Source organism: Pristis pectinata, chromosome 4, assembly GCF_009764475.1.
Source record: "Pristis pectinata isolate sPriPec2 chromosome 4, sPriPec2.1.pri, whole genome shotgun sequence".
Classification (NCBI taxonomy): domain Eukaryota; kingdom Metazoa; phylum Chordata; class Chondrichthyes; order Rhinopristiformes; family Pristidae; genus Pristis; species Pristis pectinata.
Window position 1 is genome coordinate 93,737,815 of NC_067408.1, and position 20,164 is coordinate 93,757,978.

The following is a 20,164-nucleotide window of genomic DNA, read 5'->3' on the forward strand; positions in this document are numbered from 1 at the left end:
CATGGTACCTCAATGATCCTTTGCTGCAAGCTTTTGGCATGATTTTCCCTGGTCTTTGGCCAATAATTGATCATAATCCTGAACTTCCTTTGCGATTCATGGACATTATCCTTCTCTCCTGACAAAATTGCAGATTGACTTTTATCTCACTTATCTTTGTCCCTTTCTTGCCTCTGCACCGCACGTACACAGACACATACACCCTTAACGTCACATCACAAGCCTCTATTGGGCCTCCAGGTGCTGGTCAAACCACACTACCGCCTCCTGTCAACGTGGGTCACTATAGGCCACTTTCTCTTGGCCAGCACTGCAACTTTTTCCTGAATCGAGATCACTATCCCTCTTCCTTTCTTCCTGCTCTGTCTTTCCTAAATATTTTCACTGAAGCATTCAGTCCTTCCCTCTTTTGAACTACATCTTTGTTTTCACCAGTACCTTATGTCCCTATCTGGCTATTGGTGCCTGGAGCTGACTAACTTTATTAAACACACATTTCATTTGCACATTGGCACTCCAAGCCTAACTTCAATCGTATTGTATTTTTTATGATCCCAATTAATTCTTCAATACACCTAGCACAATATGTTCTCTAGCACAGTTTTCTGTGCTGCTTGCTTCTTTTTAATATGATATCCTAGTAGTCAACCCTCACTGAATTAGTTAAACCTTCCAACCTTACTTTGGGGAGCAGCTGTTTTGTCAGTGGAAGGAGGCAGCCAAGGACGACCCTGGTGATGACTTTCTCTGTGACAGGCAGCAGGAAGACCTCTTTGTAGTAACCATTGTTGAACTTCACTCCTTTCTTGAAAATGGTCACGATTACGGCATCTCTGGTATCTTGTCTTCCCAAGTGTGGACAGTGATATTGTGAAAGGATAGGTGAACCAATGTAAGCATTCCCTTCCAGGCCAACATCTCCCACAATGAGGCTACATTTGGCTAACCACTTTGCATGCACACTCTTCTAAAATATTGGTTAGGCCACAGCTGGAAAGTCATGCGCAGTTGTAGTTACCAAAGCATAGGAAGGAGAAGGTGCAGAGGACGTTCACCAAGGATGTTGCCTGGGATGGAATGTTTCAGTCATGAGGAGAGATTGGATTTGTTGGGTTGTTTTCCTGGGAGCAGAGGAGGCTGATGGGGACCTGATAGAAGTATACAAAGTTACTAAGGGCAGAGATAGGGCAGATTCTAAGAAACCTTTCACCATGGCAGGGATGTTTAAGACCAGGTGGTGTGAGTTTAAGATGAGAAGTAGGAGGGTTAAAGGGGATCTGAGGAAGATTTTTTCACCCAGAGAGTGGTTGTAATCTGGAATGCACTGCAGGTACTCTCACACATTTAAGAAGCATCTGGATGAACACTTGAATCACCAAGGTATAGTCGGGTATGGACCAAATACTGGTAAATGGGATCAGTATAGATGAGTACTTGATGGTGAGCATGACCGTGGTGGGTTGAAGGGGCTCTTTCCATGACTGTCTCTATGACTCCATGACAACACTGGACTCCTGGAACAGACACTCTGCTCTATGGGAGGTGATTACCAGGCGGGCATAGAGCAAAAGATTCAAGGATGTGTTCAAAGCTTTTCTGAAGCTTTACCTCCCATAGCTGCACAAAGTGGAATAGGAGGGTTTGGCATGAAAACCCTGAGGTCACGCAGTGGAAGTGCACAGAAGCCCTGCATGAGCAGCAGAAGCAGTACACTATCTCACAAACTACCCACTGAGCCTGCCAACTGCCTCCTACCCCATCTGTAGAATAGTCTGTGATTCATACCTCAGAACCCACCAAACTGGCATGGAAGTGAGTCATCCTCAATCCGGAGGGACTGTCTAACTGCTTAAGGGAAGGCTAACCTGCCCATGAGCCCAGTTCAGTTTGGGGGTACCAGTTTATTTTGATCAGTTCCTTATTGCCATAAAATCTGTACCATTGCTACAAGAGACTTGGGCCTCTCCTTTGTGTTATGTTATTTATTTATTTATAGTCTTGCTATTGTCTGGTAATGGCAGTAATAGAGAAGCACTACCTTTTGAAATCTGGCTTTTTGACACAAGAATAGGTTGGCATCCTTAAAATGGGCTAGACAGACAGTTTGTGGTGGATCTTATACACTCAAGCCTTATACATTGTGGAATGTGTGAAGAATTTGGGTAAGCCCATGGGCTGGAAATGAATCCACAGGGTCATAGTGGGGCAAGGTTGGGGATCGGAAGGGTAAGTCTCAATCCTGACCAATGAATAGAAGAATCAGGGCAAGAGGTGGCTGCCGGATATCACCATGAGGTAGGATCAGTGGGAGGTTGGACTACCTTGTTGATCAGGAACATGATCAGTGCTCAGTCATAGGATCAGAAGTTGGAGAGAGTGGGATGGTAGATGATAACTGGGGGTAATTTATGATAGGTAGTTGGAGAAAGGGGTATGATTGAGCAATTACTAATAAATCATAGGTTGCAATGATATAATCATTGACAAAGTAACACTATCTTGCTATCTGTTGCCACTGTTTAATTTTCTTGCTTGGTATGCTAAAGATATGAAAAAAGGAAAAATGCTCAATGGCTGATGTCTCAAGCAGCACACAACCTAATTTTATAGGAACTGAGCCAGCATAAATAGCATCTTTAAAAACAAATTACAATCGTAATTTATAACATTAATAGCAATTTGCTGCAGATTAATGCACTAATGGAATTCCTGTGGTTTGATAGTAATTTTCTTTGTAGCATGTTGTACAGTTAATGATTTGATAAGCTTGTTTCCACAGCTGTCACTTTTCTTGGGTGTGTGAAACATTTTTATTAAAGATCTTGGACTCAGATACTTTAATTGGATTGATACCCTGATGAACAAAATTTGCTGTTGAGCACTTAGTAATCTCCTCCTGCATTCATTTTTGGGCTAAGCTGTAGGTTAAAGTATGCATAAAATTGGGACTCAGAGGATTGTCATTCAAGTACTTGTCTCCCAATTATTTGTCCATAGAACGTAGAATAGTGCTGCACAGGAGCAGGTCCTTCAGCCCACAATGTCTGTGCCGACCATGATGCCAAATTAAACTAAACCTATCTGCCTGCACTTAATCATTATTCCTCCATTTCCTGCATGTTCATGTGCCTGTCCAAATCACTCTCAAATGTCACTATCATGTCTGCTTCCACCACCACCCTTGGCAGCATGTTCCAAGCACCCACCACTCTGTGGGGGGGAAATCTTGCCCTGCACATCTCCTTTAAACTTTCTCCCTCGTCCTCTAGTATTTGACATTTCTTTTATGCTAGGTAAAAGACTCTATCTACCTTATCTATTGCCTCTCATAATTTTATAAAAATAAATACTCCACTAGTATATAGCTCATAATAAGATTTCTGCCCTATCATTTACCGAAGATGTCTTCATTGTCCTTTTAAGTGAACTTGTTTTACAGGTGGACAGTTAATTGGCTCCATTGTGTTGTCACAGTAAGAGCTGTGACTGGTGCACTGAATTTCCTGTCTTGGGTTCTGTTTATTTCGTTGGGTTCCATTTATTCTGTACAGCAACGTAAATGGGACTCGCAAGGTAATATACAATTGGCAGCTAACCTTGTGTAAAGGAGATTACATGTTTTTGGGAAAATGGCAGCGACACAAAAAAGCACATCACAATGAATTTTTTTGACAATTTAGACTAGATCAATGTTTAGTTTATTCACTACTCCTCCCAACTCCATCTAGCCAGAGCTCTCAGAACAACTACATGAGACTTAAACATTTCAGAGGGTGTCGTATATACAGGTGCCCAAACTATCTTATTTATATAAATAAGCTAGCGATGAGGCAGCTATATGGCAGAACTTCTGGCCTGCTATAACTCTGGGGTGCGGTGGCCCAATCAGAATTTCCAGATCCATATTTCTGTGTGAAGCCTCTGCCCTTCAGCTTTTTTTTCTCTAAATCGGTAGCTCAGTTTTCAGAAATGGTATCTTCACAGGAGATAAATATAATTTACTTTTGAATGAATGACAGCACAGTGAAAAAATTAGCAAATAAATGCAGTTATGTGAAAATTGATGTTACAGTTTTGTGAATTATTGGAAATTAACTTGTTGGAGATGTTGATGACTATATAAAACTGTCATTTTTATTTGAATGTATGCTCAGCAATATTTCTTATCAAGTTAAGGGGAAATGGTTCTGTTGATAAGCCATTGAATAACTTCTCTTGTCTGCCACAGATCCACTGTATGTGTTGTCTAGTGAGAAAGACCATGCCAAGATGTCCATGAAGGCATTCACATCCACTAACAGATTAGTGAGTACTCACAAATGTAGTTTCAGTGTAATGTGACCTAAGATTAAGTCTTAACTAAAATGTTCCCGTGTTGAGAGGATGAATGCTCTAGCAATTTTTCAATGGTATTGATATGGATGGAAACTAAAAGAACAAATTTTTTCATATGTATTATTACTGATCAGCATCCACCTGTGATCTCAAGGTGTTATTCAATGTTTCTGAATGTTCTCATTTCTCAAAATTACACACTACCTCTACGTTTTTGAAAGGCAAATAACAATCAGTATTACTATCTGTATTCTCCCCTCTCTCACCCACATGTTACATCTTTTTGGTTATCTCACAATCCGGTTCCTAAGAAGAGAAAAATCAACTTTCCATTTTCAGTTAAGCACAAACAAAATAGGATGAACTTCAACCCTTAAAGTAATCATCATAGTTTCCTTCACATGAATGCTGTGATTCTAATATCTTTATGGGCCACAATACCACTGCATCTGAATGGAGCAGTTAAGAATGTGGCATGGTCCCAGATATTAACATGCTATTTTACACACTATTGGGTTAGTAGGAAAGTGGTCATCGATATACCAGAAAAAAAGTTGAGGGAGGGTGCCTGGGCAAAACTAAAACACAGATTGTTCCACATAACCCCATAAAAAGATAGATGTGGCCTTGGCCCATGAATGTTTCCACAGCTGCATCTTTGATCTAAAGATCTGGATCTGCTTCATGCACGGATACAGAACTCTCACATTTCATAACCTTTTCTGCCAATTTGTACCCTGTTTTCACCTTCACCTATTCCACCTTTGACTATTCCCTTCTTGTTCTTGGTCACCTTCTCTCCATCTTGGGGGAAAAGGCTGGTGACAAACATCCATTACAAACTTCCACAGCCATCTCAGCGATACTTCCTTCCACCCTGTCTCCTGTAATGACTCCATTCCATTCTCTCAGTTCCTCCGTCCCCATCATATTTTCTCAAATGATAAGACTTTCCACACAGGTGCCTCTGAATTCTGTTAGCTTATAAAATCTCTACAGTACTACTGGCAGATAGAATGTAATGATAAAGTAAGCTACTAAATGACATAAAGTCACAAATTATTCATTTTTTGATACTAAACAGAAACATTTAAACAATAAAAAAAACCGATCTTACAAAGCATAGAAAAGCTCACCATATTGACTGCTCTGCTGATTTATGCAATGTCATAATTGTTTATTTATACATATTTATGTTAGCATGTGGTTTAACTTGTTCTCTTGGCATCTAGCTATCATAAATTCTCTACCTTTCTTTCAGAAAAAAATATCTGATTATAACGCCATGTTCAGTAATTTGCAGCATTTCCCAAGGTATTTTCTGCAACTGGACCACAACAACCCAGTCCCAAAATTTATTGATCAACGCTGGAGAGGATATGAAGAGAAAAGACAAGATGCTATCAAGCAACTGGCAAAGTAATTGCCACTTTCTTTTGATATGACCTAAATGGGCTAACTAATGTACACATTATTATTAGTAAATCATAAACCACTTGAAAATAATTCAGTTACTACATACTGCTTTAACATACTGTTTTAGAATTCTATTACTGTTCATGTTATATATTTCTTTTAAATTATAAAACATTATGATTTTGTTGAAATAGTTAAGAGTAGCTGATTACTCCAGTGTTTTTCACATCTCCCATTTTATATTAATAAAGCCCACTCACAATTAGCACGTATGAAAGGCTCATCCCTATAGTTTATACTGTTCCTGGGTGAGGTGTGTGAAGTTGATGGGGGCTGTATTATCACCCTTCCAAATTACATTAGGATATTAGGAAACCCCAACTTAATTTTGAGTGAGAATAAGAGAGAGCTCAATTAACATTAGCAAATTATCATTAAATCAGATACTTCACAGATTTTGTAAGTTCAGCCAAGTGTTCAGATTGTTGAACTGTTCAAAATGTTAGATGTGTGCTGGGTGGAATTTTCTTATGTCTGGGACCTAGATTTGTACAGAGCTCTGTGTTGCCTTATACTGTGAGAAGTAGTTCAGAATACAAACAACAATTCAATGGGAATATTTTAAAGAGCTGACATAGGTGAACATTTTAACAAGATTTATTAATTAAGTACATCATTACTCATTTCTCTTTATAGAATGTCTTTGCTTGTATTTTACTTTTTTTTGTTTTTGCAAGCAGAAACTAAGAAGTAATTGAAATCCATGATAAAAGTATTTTTTTTCTTCTCAGATATGACTCGTCTCTTAAAATGCAGATGCAAGTACCGCAAGATCCAGAAGTGTGTGGCAGGGACCGGTACAAGTATTTCACAAGGTAAGATAACTAAAGAAAATTTTTTTGATTGCCAATATATTTACAAAATTTGGCATGAGCATAACGTGAAAAGTACTTCTTGTTTTTTTTAGGTTTGAATTATTGATAGTTTGAATTGAAAGTTCCTGTGCTGTGCTATTCTAATTACCGGATAATTATGGATTTGTTTTTTAGTACCACTCCCTTCCACTCCAATGGTTTGTTTCTCATTTAATCATGTGCTATATAAAAATAAAATCATTTGATTTTAATGTTGAGGTTCTTGTAAAGAAGCTATTTGCGCAGTTCCATGCAAGTTGTAAGCTTATACTGCAAGTACATTGAATATACAATGATAAAATAAAAATAGAAAATGCTGGAAGTGCTCAGCAGGTTATGCAGCATCTGTGGAGAGAGAAACAGAGTTAACGTTTCAGGTCGGAGACCTTTGTCACAATCTTGACCAAAATGGAGCTGGTTTGAGGAAAGTACATTTTGTGCAGAGGTCAATGTTTAAACATGGTGCCACTTCTGAAGAAATGCAGAGAAATTGAAGCCATATCTCTTTTCCTGAGGAGAGTGATCTGCTCATTTGTAGCATCTCCCTGTTCATGCAGGAGAGCATCACAAACCAGCTAGCTGCTGACATGTAGCATTGCTTTGCACTGGATAACTGTGAGCTGTTCATGGGTGGTATCCATGTGTCCACTGAGTGTCACAATCTGCTTACGAATGCCATCTCCCTGCTCAGTAAGGACAGTTTTCTGCTGATGAATGGTGTCTCCTTGCTCAGTAAAAATAGTTTTCTGCTGATGAATGGCCTCTCTTTGCTGAGAAAGAATGTCGAGCTGCCGACAGGTGGCATATTGCTCTTCTGTTAGAGCTTCAAGCTGCTCCTGTGTGGCAGAGACAAATTTCTAGCTGGATCAAGATGAGACTGCGGAGAGGAACAGGGTGCAGCAAGTAGATGTGCTACTTCACAACGCCAGGCCCTGGGTTCAATCCTGACCCTAGGTACTGACTGTGGGGTTTGCACGTTCTCCCTGTGACCATGGGTGATCCAGTTTCCTCCTACATCCCAAAGACATGTGGGTTTGCTTTTCCTATAGTGTGGCGACCAGAGCTGTACACAATATTCCAGCTGTGGCTTGTACAAATTTTATAAAATTTGTAACAAGGCCTCCCTGCTTTTATAAGACCATCTTGTTCTTTCAACTGGCCATCTCCTAACAATGTGCCTCACTCAGTGCAGCATTGTGGATGTGAAAACATCCGTGTTCCCTAGCTACAAAACAGTAGAGCTGTTCAGGTCTGTCAGTGTTGGATTGTCCATGAGGGTCCCGACATTCCATGTTCCAAATGCCTTATTGTGGAGTGGAGGTTGTTTGTGCATCATTTCTTCAAAGCCATTGTGATCCCCAGCTCTGGCTGCGCTCGTAGGTCACGTTCCCGAATCCCTGCCCCAATTCTGTTTGTTTGCTGTCTAATGCACTTGATGGTAAATGATGACCATTCTATTTTCCTCTCAACTGGAAAACACTTTGAACGATTAAACCTTTTTAAAGCTCGGGCGTATAACACAACGGCAGTCACCATTCACCAAATCGGAAACAGTTAGTGGGACTGGATGAGGACTGGCTGGACGGGAGCTGTTGTAATATATGGGGATGAATGAGAACCTGGAATTGAAACTAGGGCAGGGTCTAAGGAACTCCTAACACCTACTGCTTGTGCAGGAAAGCTTAGCTCTTGTCATTGGGTTGTGAGTTGCAGACTCAATTCGTACTAGTGGTTCTATAGTTGTTGCAATGTGCTTACGTAAGATAAGCAATGACTGAGAAGGGACTTGGAATTTAAGTGGGTTTGGAAGAATGCAGCTCTATACATTGTGGGATGAAGGATGAATGAAATTGCTAACATGTTCTGAGCAATTGGAGAAGTTGATAAAGGCTGGTCCTGCCAGAGCCTTGGTGGTGGTGGTGGGGGGGGGAGGGAGGTGGAATAAAAACATTGAAAGGTTATTTTCCATATTGTAATATTACAGTGTTTTTTTAAATGTAAGTTTACTTATAATAACATTGCCACCAGTATAAATAAAACTCTTCAAGTTATTTCTCAATGGCCCTTCGATTTTTTTTTTAGTATATTCCACCCCTTCATTTCAAAGATGATGAAATTTCATTAACACATTTTTATGTTGGCCTGCCCATGTAATCAGAGTTTCAGTGGGACAGCATTTTGGGGACAGTGATCATACCAGCATAAATTTTCAGACAGTTGTGGATAAGACTGGACCTCTGAGGGGGGTGGGGGGAAGTGCTAAATTGGGGAAAAGCTAATTACAACAGTATTAGGGAGGAGCTGGGGACAGTAGATTTGGAGCGGCTGTTATTGGTTAAGTCCACATGGGGCATGTGGGAAACATTTAAAGGCCCGCTGGTCAGGACTCAGGACCAACGTGTTCTTGTGAAGAAGAAAGGCAGGGATGGCAAGGTTTGGGAACCTTGGATCACAAGAGATGTTGCAAACTGAGTCAAAAAGTAAATGGAAGCATATGTAAGGTTTAGGAAGCTGAAATCGGACATGGCCCTTGAGGAATATAAAGGAAGTAGGAAAGAACTTAAACAGGGGATCAGGAGGGCTGAAAGGGCCATGAAATGTCCTTGGCTGGTAGGATTCAAGAAAATCACAAGGCATTTTATCCATATATTTAAGTCAAGAGGGTAACTAGGGAGGGAACTTATACCTGGAGCTAGAGGAAGTGGGTGAGGTACTAAGTGAGTACTTCACTTTGGTATTCACTAAAGAGAAGGACATGGAGGATAGTGAGATTAGGGAGGGATGTTCTAATATTCTTGGGTAAGGTGAGAGCATTGGTCTACAGAGGGATCTTGGGGTGCAAGTCCATAGTTCCCTGAAAGTAACAACACAAGTAGATAGGGTAGTAAGGAAGGTGTCCGGCATACTTACCTTCATCGGTTGGGGTGTTGAGTATAAAAGTCAGGAACTCAGGTTGCAGTTGTATAAAACTTTGATTAGGCCACATCTGAAGTATTGTGTGCAGTTCTGATCGTTGCAATACAGGAAGGATGCAAAAGCTTTTGAGATGGTGCCGAAGAGGTTCACCAGGACATTGCCTGGATTGAAGAGTATTAGCTATTAGGAGAGGTTGGACAAACTTGGATTATTTTCTCTGGAGAGTCAGACGCTGAAGGTCAACCTGAAAGAAGTATATAAAATTATGAGAGGCATGGATAGGGTAAGTAGTCAGTCTTTTTCCCCAGGTGGAAATATCAAATACTAGAGGGTATAGATTTAAGGTGAGAGGGAGAAAGTTTAAAGGAGATTTAGAGGCAAGTTTTTTGCACAGGGAGTGGTAGGTGCCTGGAACCCATTGCCAGGGGAGGTAATGGAAGCAGATGTGATAGCAACGTTTAAAGAGGCGTTTAGACAGGCACATGAACAGGTAGGGAATGAAGGATAGAGACTGTGTGTAGGTGGATGGGATCAGTTTAAATTGGCATCATGGTCAACACAGACCTCATTGGCCGAAGGGCCTGTTCCTGTTCTATACTGTTCCATGTAATGGGAATTTAACATTTTCTTCTAAAATACATCTCATAGTTTTCTAACATTGATATCTAACCGTGGGTAATAATTTTCCACCATGTAATCAGTTAGTAATAAATTTGCCAGCTTTTTTTTCACTGCAATTGCTAACTGTAAAATAGAGGAAATAATTTGAACAATTTAAGGATCAATTAAAATTTTAAATTCTGTCAATGCTGTACTATTTTTGGCATTTTATAGCTACACATTCTGCTATCTGTGGCATTTCATGTTGTTTCATCTTTAGTATTTGTTCACACCTTAGTGTAATCAACCTGCTGTTTCCAGAGCGCTTGTATACTCTCTTCCTTCAATTAAGGGACTTTTGGCTCAAATCCTGCCTACCATTTGCTATGGCAGGTTTCTCTTTTGTAGCTGGTGGTAAGGGTATTAAATTGAATATGTTGTGCCTAGTTTCCAGTGGATGTTTTCAATGTCTTTTTTGGTTTCTTCTGAAGGTTGGCATCTCTAACAGTTTAGGACTTTTTCAATCCAAGATCCTGGATATGTGCTTGAATTTGCAACATTATGTCAGCAGTTGAACATGCAATCAAAGTTTTACTATATCTAAAATGAATCTATATATTAACACATTCCTCAAAATATATGTATACCACACACACCAAATTGTCTTGGATGGAATGGTGTCTGCTATTTTCTAAGAGATTGCTGAGAATGGAGAATTTAGGCATATGTTTTCTAATGGAGAAAAGTTTTAATTGTTGATCGTAAATTCATTCCTTTAAAGACCCTCAGCAGATTCCCAATTGTGCACATAAACAGTGGACCATTCTACTTTCAAAGGACTTGAAAGGCATGAGATTGGAAACTTAACCAGTACTGTTATCGTTGCATTGTTGTCACTTGTATGCATTGGTAAAGTTGACACATATCAGCAAGAAATCCTTTGCTTTTCCTCCCAGATTGAGAAAATAAATTTGGTGGAAGGAAGCAACAGTTGAAACTTAAGGAAAAAAGACTGAAATCTATTTGAACTACTTTGTCTTTAGGTTGTTAACAAATTTTGGTTCATTATAGCAATCTTGTATGACATTTTTAATTTTATATTCTATTTGCATTACAGACCTATTATTCCTTTTGTACAACAGTTGCCTGTGAATGTAATTCTGGAAATGTCCAAGTAAGTTCATAATAACCTTTTTTTTTTTGCTGACTAGTGATTTGTTTGGTGTGATATCTTACTTTGACAGCTTTTTCGCCTTTCTTTGAAGCGGTTGGTAGGAAGGGAAGGAACTGAACCAGTTGAACTTCTATGTGTGTACATAATTTCTGTGGTTATACTAAATAAGAAGTTTAATGAGGGTAAGGACTTTGAAAAGGAGATTTTAAATCTAGAAGCTGTTTAAGATGGATATTTGCATTTATAAAGTGCATTTTGTAGCATCAGGATGTCTGATTGTCACCAAGTACTTTTTGAAATTATTATTGTTATATTGGTAATGACTACTCTTTACTGATATTTAATATCACAGCCTAGAAATTACTGGATAGCACAAACTTTCAGCGTTTTGTCAATGAATTTCTGGGTAAAGATTTTTGTAAAATCTTCTCAGTAACTTGTAAGGCACCTTGCATATATTAAAAGATTTGATCATGTGTTACTATGTATATCATGCTCACGGGCACGTACTAACTCAATGTAACTGCACTGTGTAATGAACTGACCTGTACGATCAGTATGCAAGACGAGTTTTTCACTGTACCTTGGTACAAGTGACAATAATAAACCAAAATCAAAACCAAAAACCGGAACCAATTTGTTTGTAGCACAGATTTTATGCATCTCTTGTTGAATTGGTTTTTGTATGTCAGTTAGTGCAGAGTGGCCCACTCTTAAGAAATCAGATCTGAAAAGCAGGAACAAGCCTTGTTCCTATTCTATTCTGGAGTTAGTTGGAGTAGACCTTATTGGGGTCAACCTACAGAAATTTGAACCTGTAACAATTTGGGAGTGTTCTCAGAATTTTTGAGGTAAAGCTTTCTATTTTTAACAGGGTAGGTGCTTTGGTTGTGCTCTGAAGATCCCCCAGCATGACCAGGAGGAGGAGGTGAAGGGTAAAAGGAGAGGGAAGGAGAAAGGTTCTGGCCAGGAGGGCCTATGCCCCAAAAGTCTTAAAGGAGCAAAGATTCTTACCTCCACTTGTACAGGGAGCAATGAATGCAGAGGTCTCTGGGCAGGCGAGTCTACTCCCCAAAAGTTTCTGGTACCAAAACTCTTAACTGCACCTGTTTAACGAGCATTGCATCCACAGGCTAAGTTTTTCAAAGATGGAGGTAGAACCATAGAAAACTACAGCACAGAAAAACAGGCCATTTGGCCCTTCTAGTCTGTGCCGAAATATTATTCTGCTAGTTGCATTTACCTGCCCCCAGCCCATACCCCTCCAGACCTCTCTCGTCCATGTATCTATCCAATTTACTCTTAAAAGTTAAGAGCGAGCCCGCATTTACCACATCAGATGGCAGCCCGTTCCACACTCCCACCACTCTGAGTGAAGAAGTTCCCTCTAATGTTCCCCCTAAACCTTTCCCCTTTCACCCTAAAGCCATGTCCTCTCGAACTTATCTCTCCTAATCTAGGTGGAAAGAGCCTACTTGCATTAACTCTGTCTATGCCCCTCATCATTTTATAAACCTCTATCATATCTCCCCTCACTCTTCTCTGCTCCAAGGAATAAAGTCCTAACATGCTCAATCTTTCCCTGTAACTCAACTCCTGAAGACCCAGCAACATTCTTGTAGATCTCCTCTGCACTCTTTCAATCTTACTGACATCCTTCCTGTAGTTTGGCAATCAGAACTGCACACAATATTCTAAATTTGGTCTCACCAATGACTTATACAACCTCACCAAAACATTCCAACTCCTATACTCAATACTTTGATTTATAAATGCCAGGATGCCAAAAGCCTTTTTTACAACCCTGTCTACCTGTGATTCTACTTTCAAGGAATTATATATCTGAACTCCCAGATCCCTTTGTTCCTCCGCACTCCTCAGTGCCCTACCAGTTACTGTGTATGTCCTCCCTTGATTTGTCCTTCCAAAATGCAACACCTCACACTTGTCTGCATTAAATTCCATCTGCCATTTTCTGGACCATTCTTCCATTTGGTCCAGATCCCTCTGCAAGCTTTGAAAGCCTTCCTCGCTGTCCACTACGCCTCCAATCTTAGTGTCATCCGCAAACTTACTAATCCAATTTACCACATTATCTTCTAGATCATTGATATATACAACAAACAACAATGGCCCCAACACAGAACCCTGAGGCACACCACTAGTCACAGGCCTCCAATCTGAGAAACAACCATCCACAACCACTCTCTGTCTTCTCCCACTCAGCCAATTTCGAATCCAGTTTACAACCTTTCCATGGATACCCATTGACTGAACCTTCTGAACTAATCTCCCATGTGGGACCTTGTCAAAGGCCTTACTAAAGTCCATGTAGACAACATCCACAGCCTTACGTTCATCTACTTTCTTAGTGACCTCCTCAAAAAAACTCCACAAGATTCGTTAAACATGATCTGCCACGCACAAAGCCATGCTAGCTATCCTTAATCAACCCTTGGCTGTCCAAGTACTTATGTCCTATCTCTCAGAACACCTTCCAATAATTTACCCACTACTGATGTCAGGCTCACTGGCCTGTAATTACCTGGTTTACTCTTCGAGCCTTTCTTAAACAATGGAACAACATGAGCTATCCTCCAGTCCTCTGGCACCGCACCCATGGCCAAGGACATTTTAAATATATCTGCTAGGGCCCCTGCAATTTCTACACTATTCTATCTCAAGGTCTGAGGAAATATCTTGTCAGGCCCTGGGGATTTATCTACCTTTATTTGCTGTAAAGCATCAAGTACCTCCTCCTTTTTAATCTCTATATGTTCCATGACACTAGTGCTTGTTTCCCTTCCTTCCATATCCACGCTGCCAGTTTACTGAGTAAATACTGATGCAAAAAACCTGTTTAAGACCTCCCCCATCTCCTGAGGCTCCACACATATACGACCACTCTGATCTTCTAGGAGACCAATTCTGTCTCTTACTATCCTTTTGCTCTTGATATACCTGTAGAAACCCTTTGGGTTTACCTTCACATTATCTGCCAAAGCACTTGCCACAGGTAAAGCTCTAGCCAAGCATTTCTGCTTTTTAATCTGCACCTCATAGCTTCTATATTATTGCAAATGTTGGCAGCTGATAATCTGGTACGTATCACAGTATGCAGCATGCTGCTGCATTAAACAGTATCCTGGAGGCTCATACAGAGAGGAATGTTCATCTCCTTCTCTTTGAGCAGAGATCACCAAGAAACAAGAGCACCAGAAAACAGGTGTGGGGATTTGCCCAGATTGTGGGCTTCCTGAAAGTTCCAGGTGTGTTATACTGAACCGAAGGGACACTCTGGAGTCCACATGTCAAGCCAGAGCTCATTGTTAACTGGAAAAGCTGTCATTTCGCTGAACGTACAAAATTGTGTGTGATCATAGTCAATATAATTAATATTTGGGGGGCTCATCTAGCACTTTCATCTTGAGACGTTATCTAGTGCCTGCCATATTCCAATGCCATGCCATGCAAAGACTATGTCCATTATCCATGTTTGCTCACTCCAGTTGGGTCTCTTGGAAGTACTGGAGAGCTAGAACCACTGGGCCTCAAGGCACATTGTGGAGGTTGTCATTGGGGTTCTCGGGGTTAGATTACGCTGCTTGGACTGTTAGGGAGTGTCATGTGGAAGCTTTCAAAGTGCATTGTGCTGCATCCTACACAGTCTCACAAAAAGAAGAGAGCTCAATTCTTGCTCACTGCAACAATAGGAGGAGCAGAAGAAAATGGAGGAAGTGGAAGAGGAGAGGGAAGAGGATGCAAGGAATGGGAGGAAGAAACTAGAAGGTGATGATGAAGAGAGTGCTCCTGATATCCCTGATGAGGATCAGTTCAACAGCTAAAGGCTCATACAGTAAGGCAGTCCATGCACAAGCTCAGCAAGACCTTGTTTCCATTCAGATTTAAAATGCCAACTGGCAAATTAACATTATGCTGCAGTGACTCGTAAGCATTACCCAGTGGTGATCATTTCCAACAGATGGATATCTCACCAGTTCCATGACATTATTGCCACAGTGTTTTAGGGATTTCCACTGACCAGAAACTTATGTGGATCAGTTACTTAATCACTGTGGTGTGTCACAGGTTGTATGTTTCCATAGTGAGCACATGCCTCTTTATTCACTAAATCGTTTAGAAGGCATAAGTCAGGATTGCAAGACTTCTTCATAGGTCCAATCAGACTGAAAAGTACTCCCCATTTGTCTCAATATCCTCAGCTACAAGCACACCAAAGAAGCTTGACTTATTCAACGCAGTCCAGCCTGCTGTATTTCCATCCACATTAACTACCTTGAGCTTCACTGCAGTCCAGCATTATTGTGATACCTGCAGTGTGCACCATGGTCATTGTGACCATCTTAATCCCCTTCTGCAGAAATCATGAAAATCAGATTTAAGCAAATGAACATACAAAACATTTTTATACAACAAATCAAAACCAGAAGCATTAACTGTCCACATGCATTACTTCAGTACTCGGCTTCTACATGCCTGGTCACTCAATGTGTGCAGCTTCCACCTCTTAAAAGTACCTTCTGTCTCTGAAATGCCAGGATGTGAGTAGGTGGATGCAATTGTCAGATGGAGCAATGGTGTTTTTATTCTTCTTTCTGACTCGTCGGGCTTGGTACTCAGCCTCTTGCATTGGCATTTGTCATTATCCGATTTGAGAAAGGTACAGGGCTATGGTCATGGTGTGGGGAGGGGCTGGGGACAGGTATTTGCACTACAAAAATAGCAGACAATGGCCATCTTCAGTGAGAGAATGTAACCGTCCACATCATTTAACCTTTATCATGTTCCCCACCACCAGTCTTTTGTGGGGCATTATTGAACAGAAAATTAAATGGGGCAATCATGTAAACACTGTGGCTACAAAAGCAGATCAGAGATTGGGTTTCTTGCACTGTGTGACTCACCTCCTAGCTCCCCTAAGCCTTTCCACCATCCACAAGGCAGCCTGCATATTTGGCATCCCATCCACTTCCTAAAATTTCACACCTTCCACCACTGTTGCATCATGACTGTAGCACATATTCCCTGCAACATTCACTCTAGCAATTTACTAAAGTTTTGAAAACCCTATCCAAACCCATGACCTCTGCACCACCTGGAAGGACAAGGGCACCTGATGCATGGGAAAGTCTCCACTTGCCAAATTCCCCTCTAAATCACACATTACCCTGACTTGGAAATATATGGCCACGTTGTAGTTGGTGGACACTTGATATTGCTGAGAAGGGAGATTGGATATCTGCCCACATTCATTCTCAGTGATCTCTGAACCTCTTCTGGCTGAGCCCATGATTGAGAGCACCCTCACTGTGGTAAACCATGGCAACTCTATGGCCCCTCCCAGCTGAGCCACTGTGTGCTAATTTATCTTGCAAAGAGAAGGAAAGGTGTTAGTCAGTGTGATACAATGTGAGTGTTTCATGTGCTGCGACTGACTAGATGGAAATATGTGCATGTGTGTGATGTGTTAGTGTAGGGTGAACATGAAGAATACTTTCCATACATCAGGAGCAACTTCTTGATGAAGGCAGCTATCGATAATGAAATTCACCATTGCTTCCAGTGATCAAGCACAGTCTTTGTAGTCTGTGGAAAAGTTTGAAGATCTGGACCTCAAACCTGGCACAAAGCTCTTGATCTACCAGACAACAGGCACCTTAAAGTATTAGAGAAGTATCACCATTGGTGTTTCCACAGAAAAATAAGAATGACAAGTGTATGAGTATGTGTTACTCCAAGTGAATGATAAATGGTGGTGTAAGGGGTTATTATTAGCTCAGTGAATAAGATGTGGCATATGGAACAACTGATGAGTGTTGTGCATTTATTAGTAAACGGACTCTGTTCAGGTGCTGGTGGATGTTGACTACATTGTGAAGTCATTAAACTTTTTCCCACAATAGGACCTACAGGAATCATTCCTCTTCTTTGCTGTCCTGGGCACCAATTTCCTCTAATATATTTTCTCGGGCCTTTGTGGCTTCCTGGGCCTCCGAGTCTTTGGTGTGACTTTGATTAGGATTTGAAGGTCTGTATCATTGAAATTTCTTATGGTTACTATGTAATACTGAGGAAGTAATTAAATTGGTCATTGCTTAAGCACTGGAATAATTGCATGGTGCTATACTCTGACAATGTATATTACTATTGCTGATGGCTGAGTACTGCCATATGTAAGTTCAATTTTGTTGCACATCTGAAACTAGCAGTTTCTTCCTTTCCATCACTGCAAGTCATTGAGTATTGTAGGTATCATTTCATTGCTGGTGAACCCCAGGAGTCAAATTATGGGAACATCAGCAGGCATGTAGGCAATTCTGTAAGCTTATTTCATTGAAGATTTATTCATTACATGGTTAGTAATTATGCACCTCCCCAATGTGTTATTCCAATCAAAATTATGACAGAATAAACTGGCTTGGCCAGTTCACTGGTAGCTGTTATAAATAATAATGAGTTTACAATTAGGAATTGAAAAACCTGTACACTTAAGAAGCTATTTAATTTGTTTAATTCTGCAAATGCTATGTTAAACCTGGATTTCATTATGTTAACTGGGGACAATGGCATTTGTAGGGTTTGTTTAAATGTATTTAATTTAAAATTTAACAGAATTAATCTTCCTGCTATAATAAGTATAACTATTGAACCATAATAATGGAATGTTTCAAGAGGTATTTTTGATATGACTATGAGCATACTTTCTTGCATGTATGAGCTATTTGGCTATGTGTACGTTGTATTCTGGTGCAGTGTGAAATTGCCCTAACTGATTCTTGCAAATGTTTAAACAGTATTTCTTTTTATAGATACCTGTGTGCAATTTTATCAGGCATTTTAAAATAATCCATGTATTTTAAAATTAGAATAGTTCGTCATGCGTGGAATTTGGAACAAACTATTCCATTTAAACTCGAATCATATTGCTGGTACCAAAGGACACAGGATTGTAATATATGCCATTTTTTTAACTAGATAGATAAACAAGGCAAATACAAGTTGGTGAGCTTATCAATAGATCTGAACTGCTCTACTACCATAGCTCAGAATTAGCTATTGCCAATTACACCTCTGTCCTGAGTGAGACACCATAGACAGGAGATGACCAATTTAAAGAGCAAAGTGATGGGTACGTTTTCCTCTGAAGAAGTAAACTAGATGAAGAATGTTGTCATCAAGGAGTGAGCTTTGCTGTCAAGAATGAGCTAGACCTTCATCTCAGTGACTCCCACTGTGGAACTGATGAATGCCTTGTGACTGGTTCATTTTGACACAGAACCAACATGCAATGGTCAACAGGGCATTCACCCAACCCTGGAAGGTTTGGATGAGGCCAAGAAGCATTTGTACTCTGACCTTGAAAAAATCCTAGTCTGCACCTAGAATGTGACAAACTGATCCTCCTGAATGACTTCGACAACAAGGTGCTAAGGGACAGAACTCTCTGAAAAGACAAACAGTTTAGGGAAAAGTAACTCCAGTGGAGCTCATCTCCTGACAAGATGCTTAGAACACAGTTTTGTCATAACTAACACCTTGTTTCATCAAAGTGATAAGCACAAGAACTCACAGCAACCCCCATGGTCTAAGCACTGGAATCTATTAGACCATAATATTGTCTAATAGGTGAGATGCTGCAAAGATGTCTATAACACCCATGCAATGATGGGTACTGTTTTATTACTGCCTATAATTTCCATTAACCTAACCCCAAAACATCAGCATCAACAGAAACATTGCGTTGAAGATCTACGTTGAAGCTCACAAGAACCCCACAAAGATAACTGTTTTAAGACAGCTCTTCACCTACTGATTCCCAGCCAACAGGACTCTTTGTGGTGTCTACAGCATATAGGCTGCTATGAAGCTTTCCCTAATTGAAACTTGTGAAATGACTCTTGACTTCACTACCAAGAAGAACCAGGACTGGTTTGATGAAAATGTCTAGAATATTGAGAAGATAATTAACCACAACCTTAAGGAATTCCAGGACTGGAAATTCTGTTATTATTTTTGGGAAAACAAGTAGATCTATAGGCACCTGGAGACAGTTTCCTTCAAAAACCTGTGATCTAAAGTCCAGGTGGTGGATGGAAAAAGGGCAGGAGGTTCAGAACCTCGCTGACAGTTCTGACCTCCATGAGTTCTTCAGCATCCTCAAGGCTATTTATGACCCAAACCCAAATGCCCCATCCAACTGAGATCCAAGAACAGAGGCGAACATATCAAGGACAAAGAGGCAGTTAAGGGAAGACATCCTGGAGGGATCATCTACTGAGTCAGTGTGGGTGGAGGTCAGAAACAGGAAGAGAACAATCATTCTATTGGGAGTATTCTATAGATGTTCCCCTCGCCACCACCCCCCCCCCCCCCCACCCAATAGCAACAGGGATACAGAGGAATAGATTGGGAGGCAGATTTTGGAAAGTTGCAAAAATAACAGGGTTGTTGTCGTGGGTGATTTCAACATCCCTAATATTGATTGGCACTTCCTTAGTGCAAAAGGTTTGGATGGAGTGGAATGTGTTAGGTGTGTCCAGGAAGGATTCTTGACACAATATGTAGACAGGCTGACTAGAGGAGAGGCTATTCTGGATCTGGTACTAGACAATGAACCTGGTCAGGTGCCAGATCTGTTGGTGGGTGAGTATTTTGGAGACAGTGACCACAACTCCTTGACCTTTACCCTTGCCTTGGAGAGGGATAGGAGCAGATGGTATGGGAATGTATTTAACTGGGGGAGGGGGAATTATGATACTATTAGGCAGGAGCTTGGGAGTGTAAATTG

General features: G+C 40.5%; 1 protein-coding gene across 1 annotated transcript in view; it reads left to right on the forward strand.

Moving 5' to 3' along the window:
* The window catches only part of cfap91 (cilia and flagella associated protein 91), a 64,203-nt gene that overhangs the window by 2,264 nt on the left and 41,775 nt on the right, over window positions 1–20,164 (forward strand). The window contains exons 2-5 of the mRNA XM_052014465.1: window positions 4,229–4,305; window positions 5,597–5,754; window positions 6,543–6,626; window positions 11,299–11,355. Of these exons, the coding sequence (XP_051870425.1) occupies window positions 4,229–4,305; window positions 5,597–5,754; window positions 6,543–6,626; window positions 11,299–11,355 (376 nt within the window). The remainder of the gene's footprint in view (window positions 1–4,228; window positions 4,306–5,596; window positions 5,755–6,542; window positions 6,627–11,298; window positions 11,356–20,164) is intronic.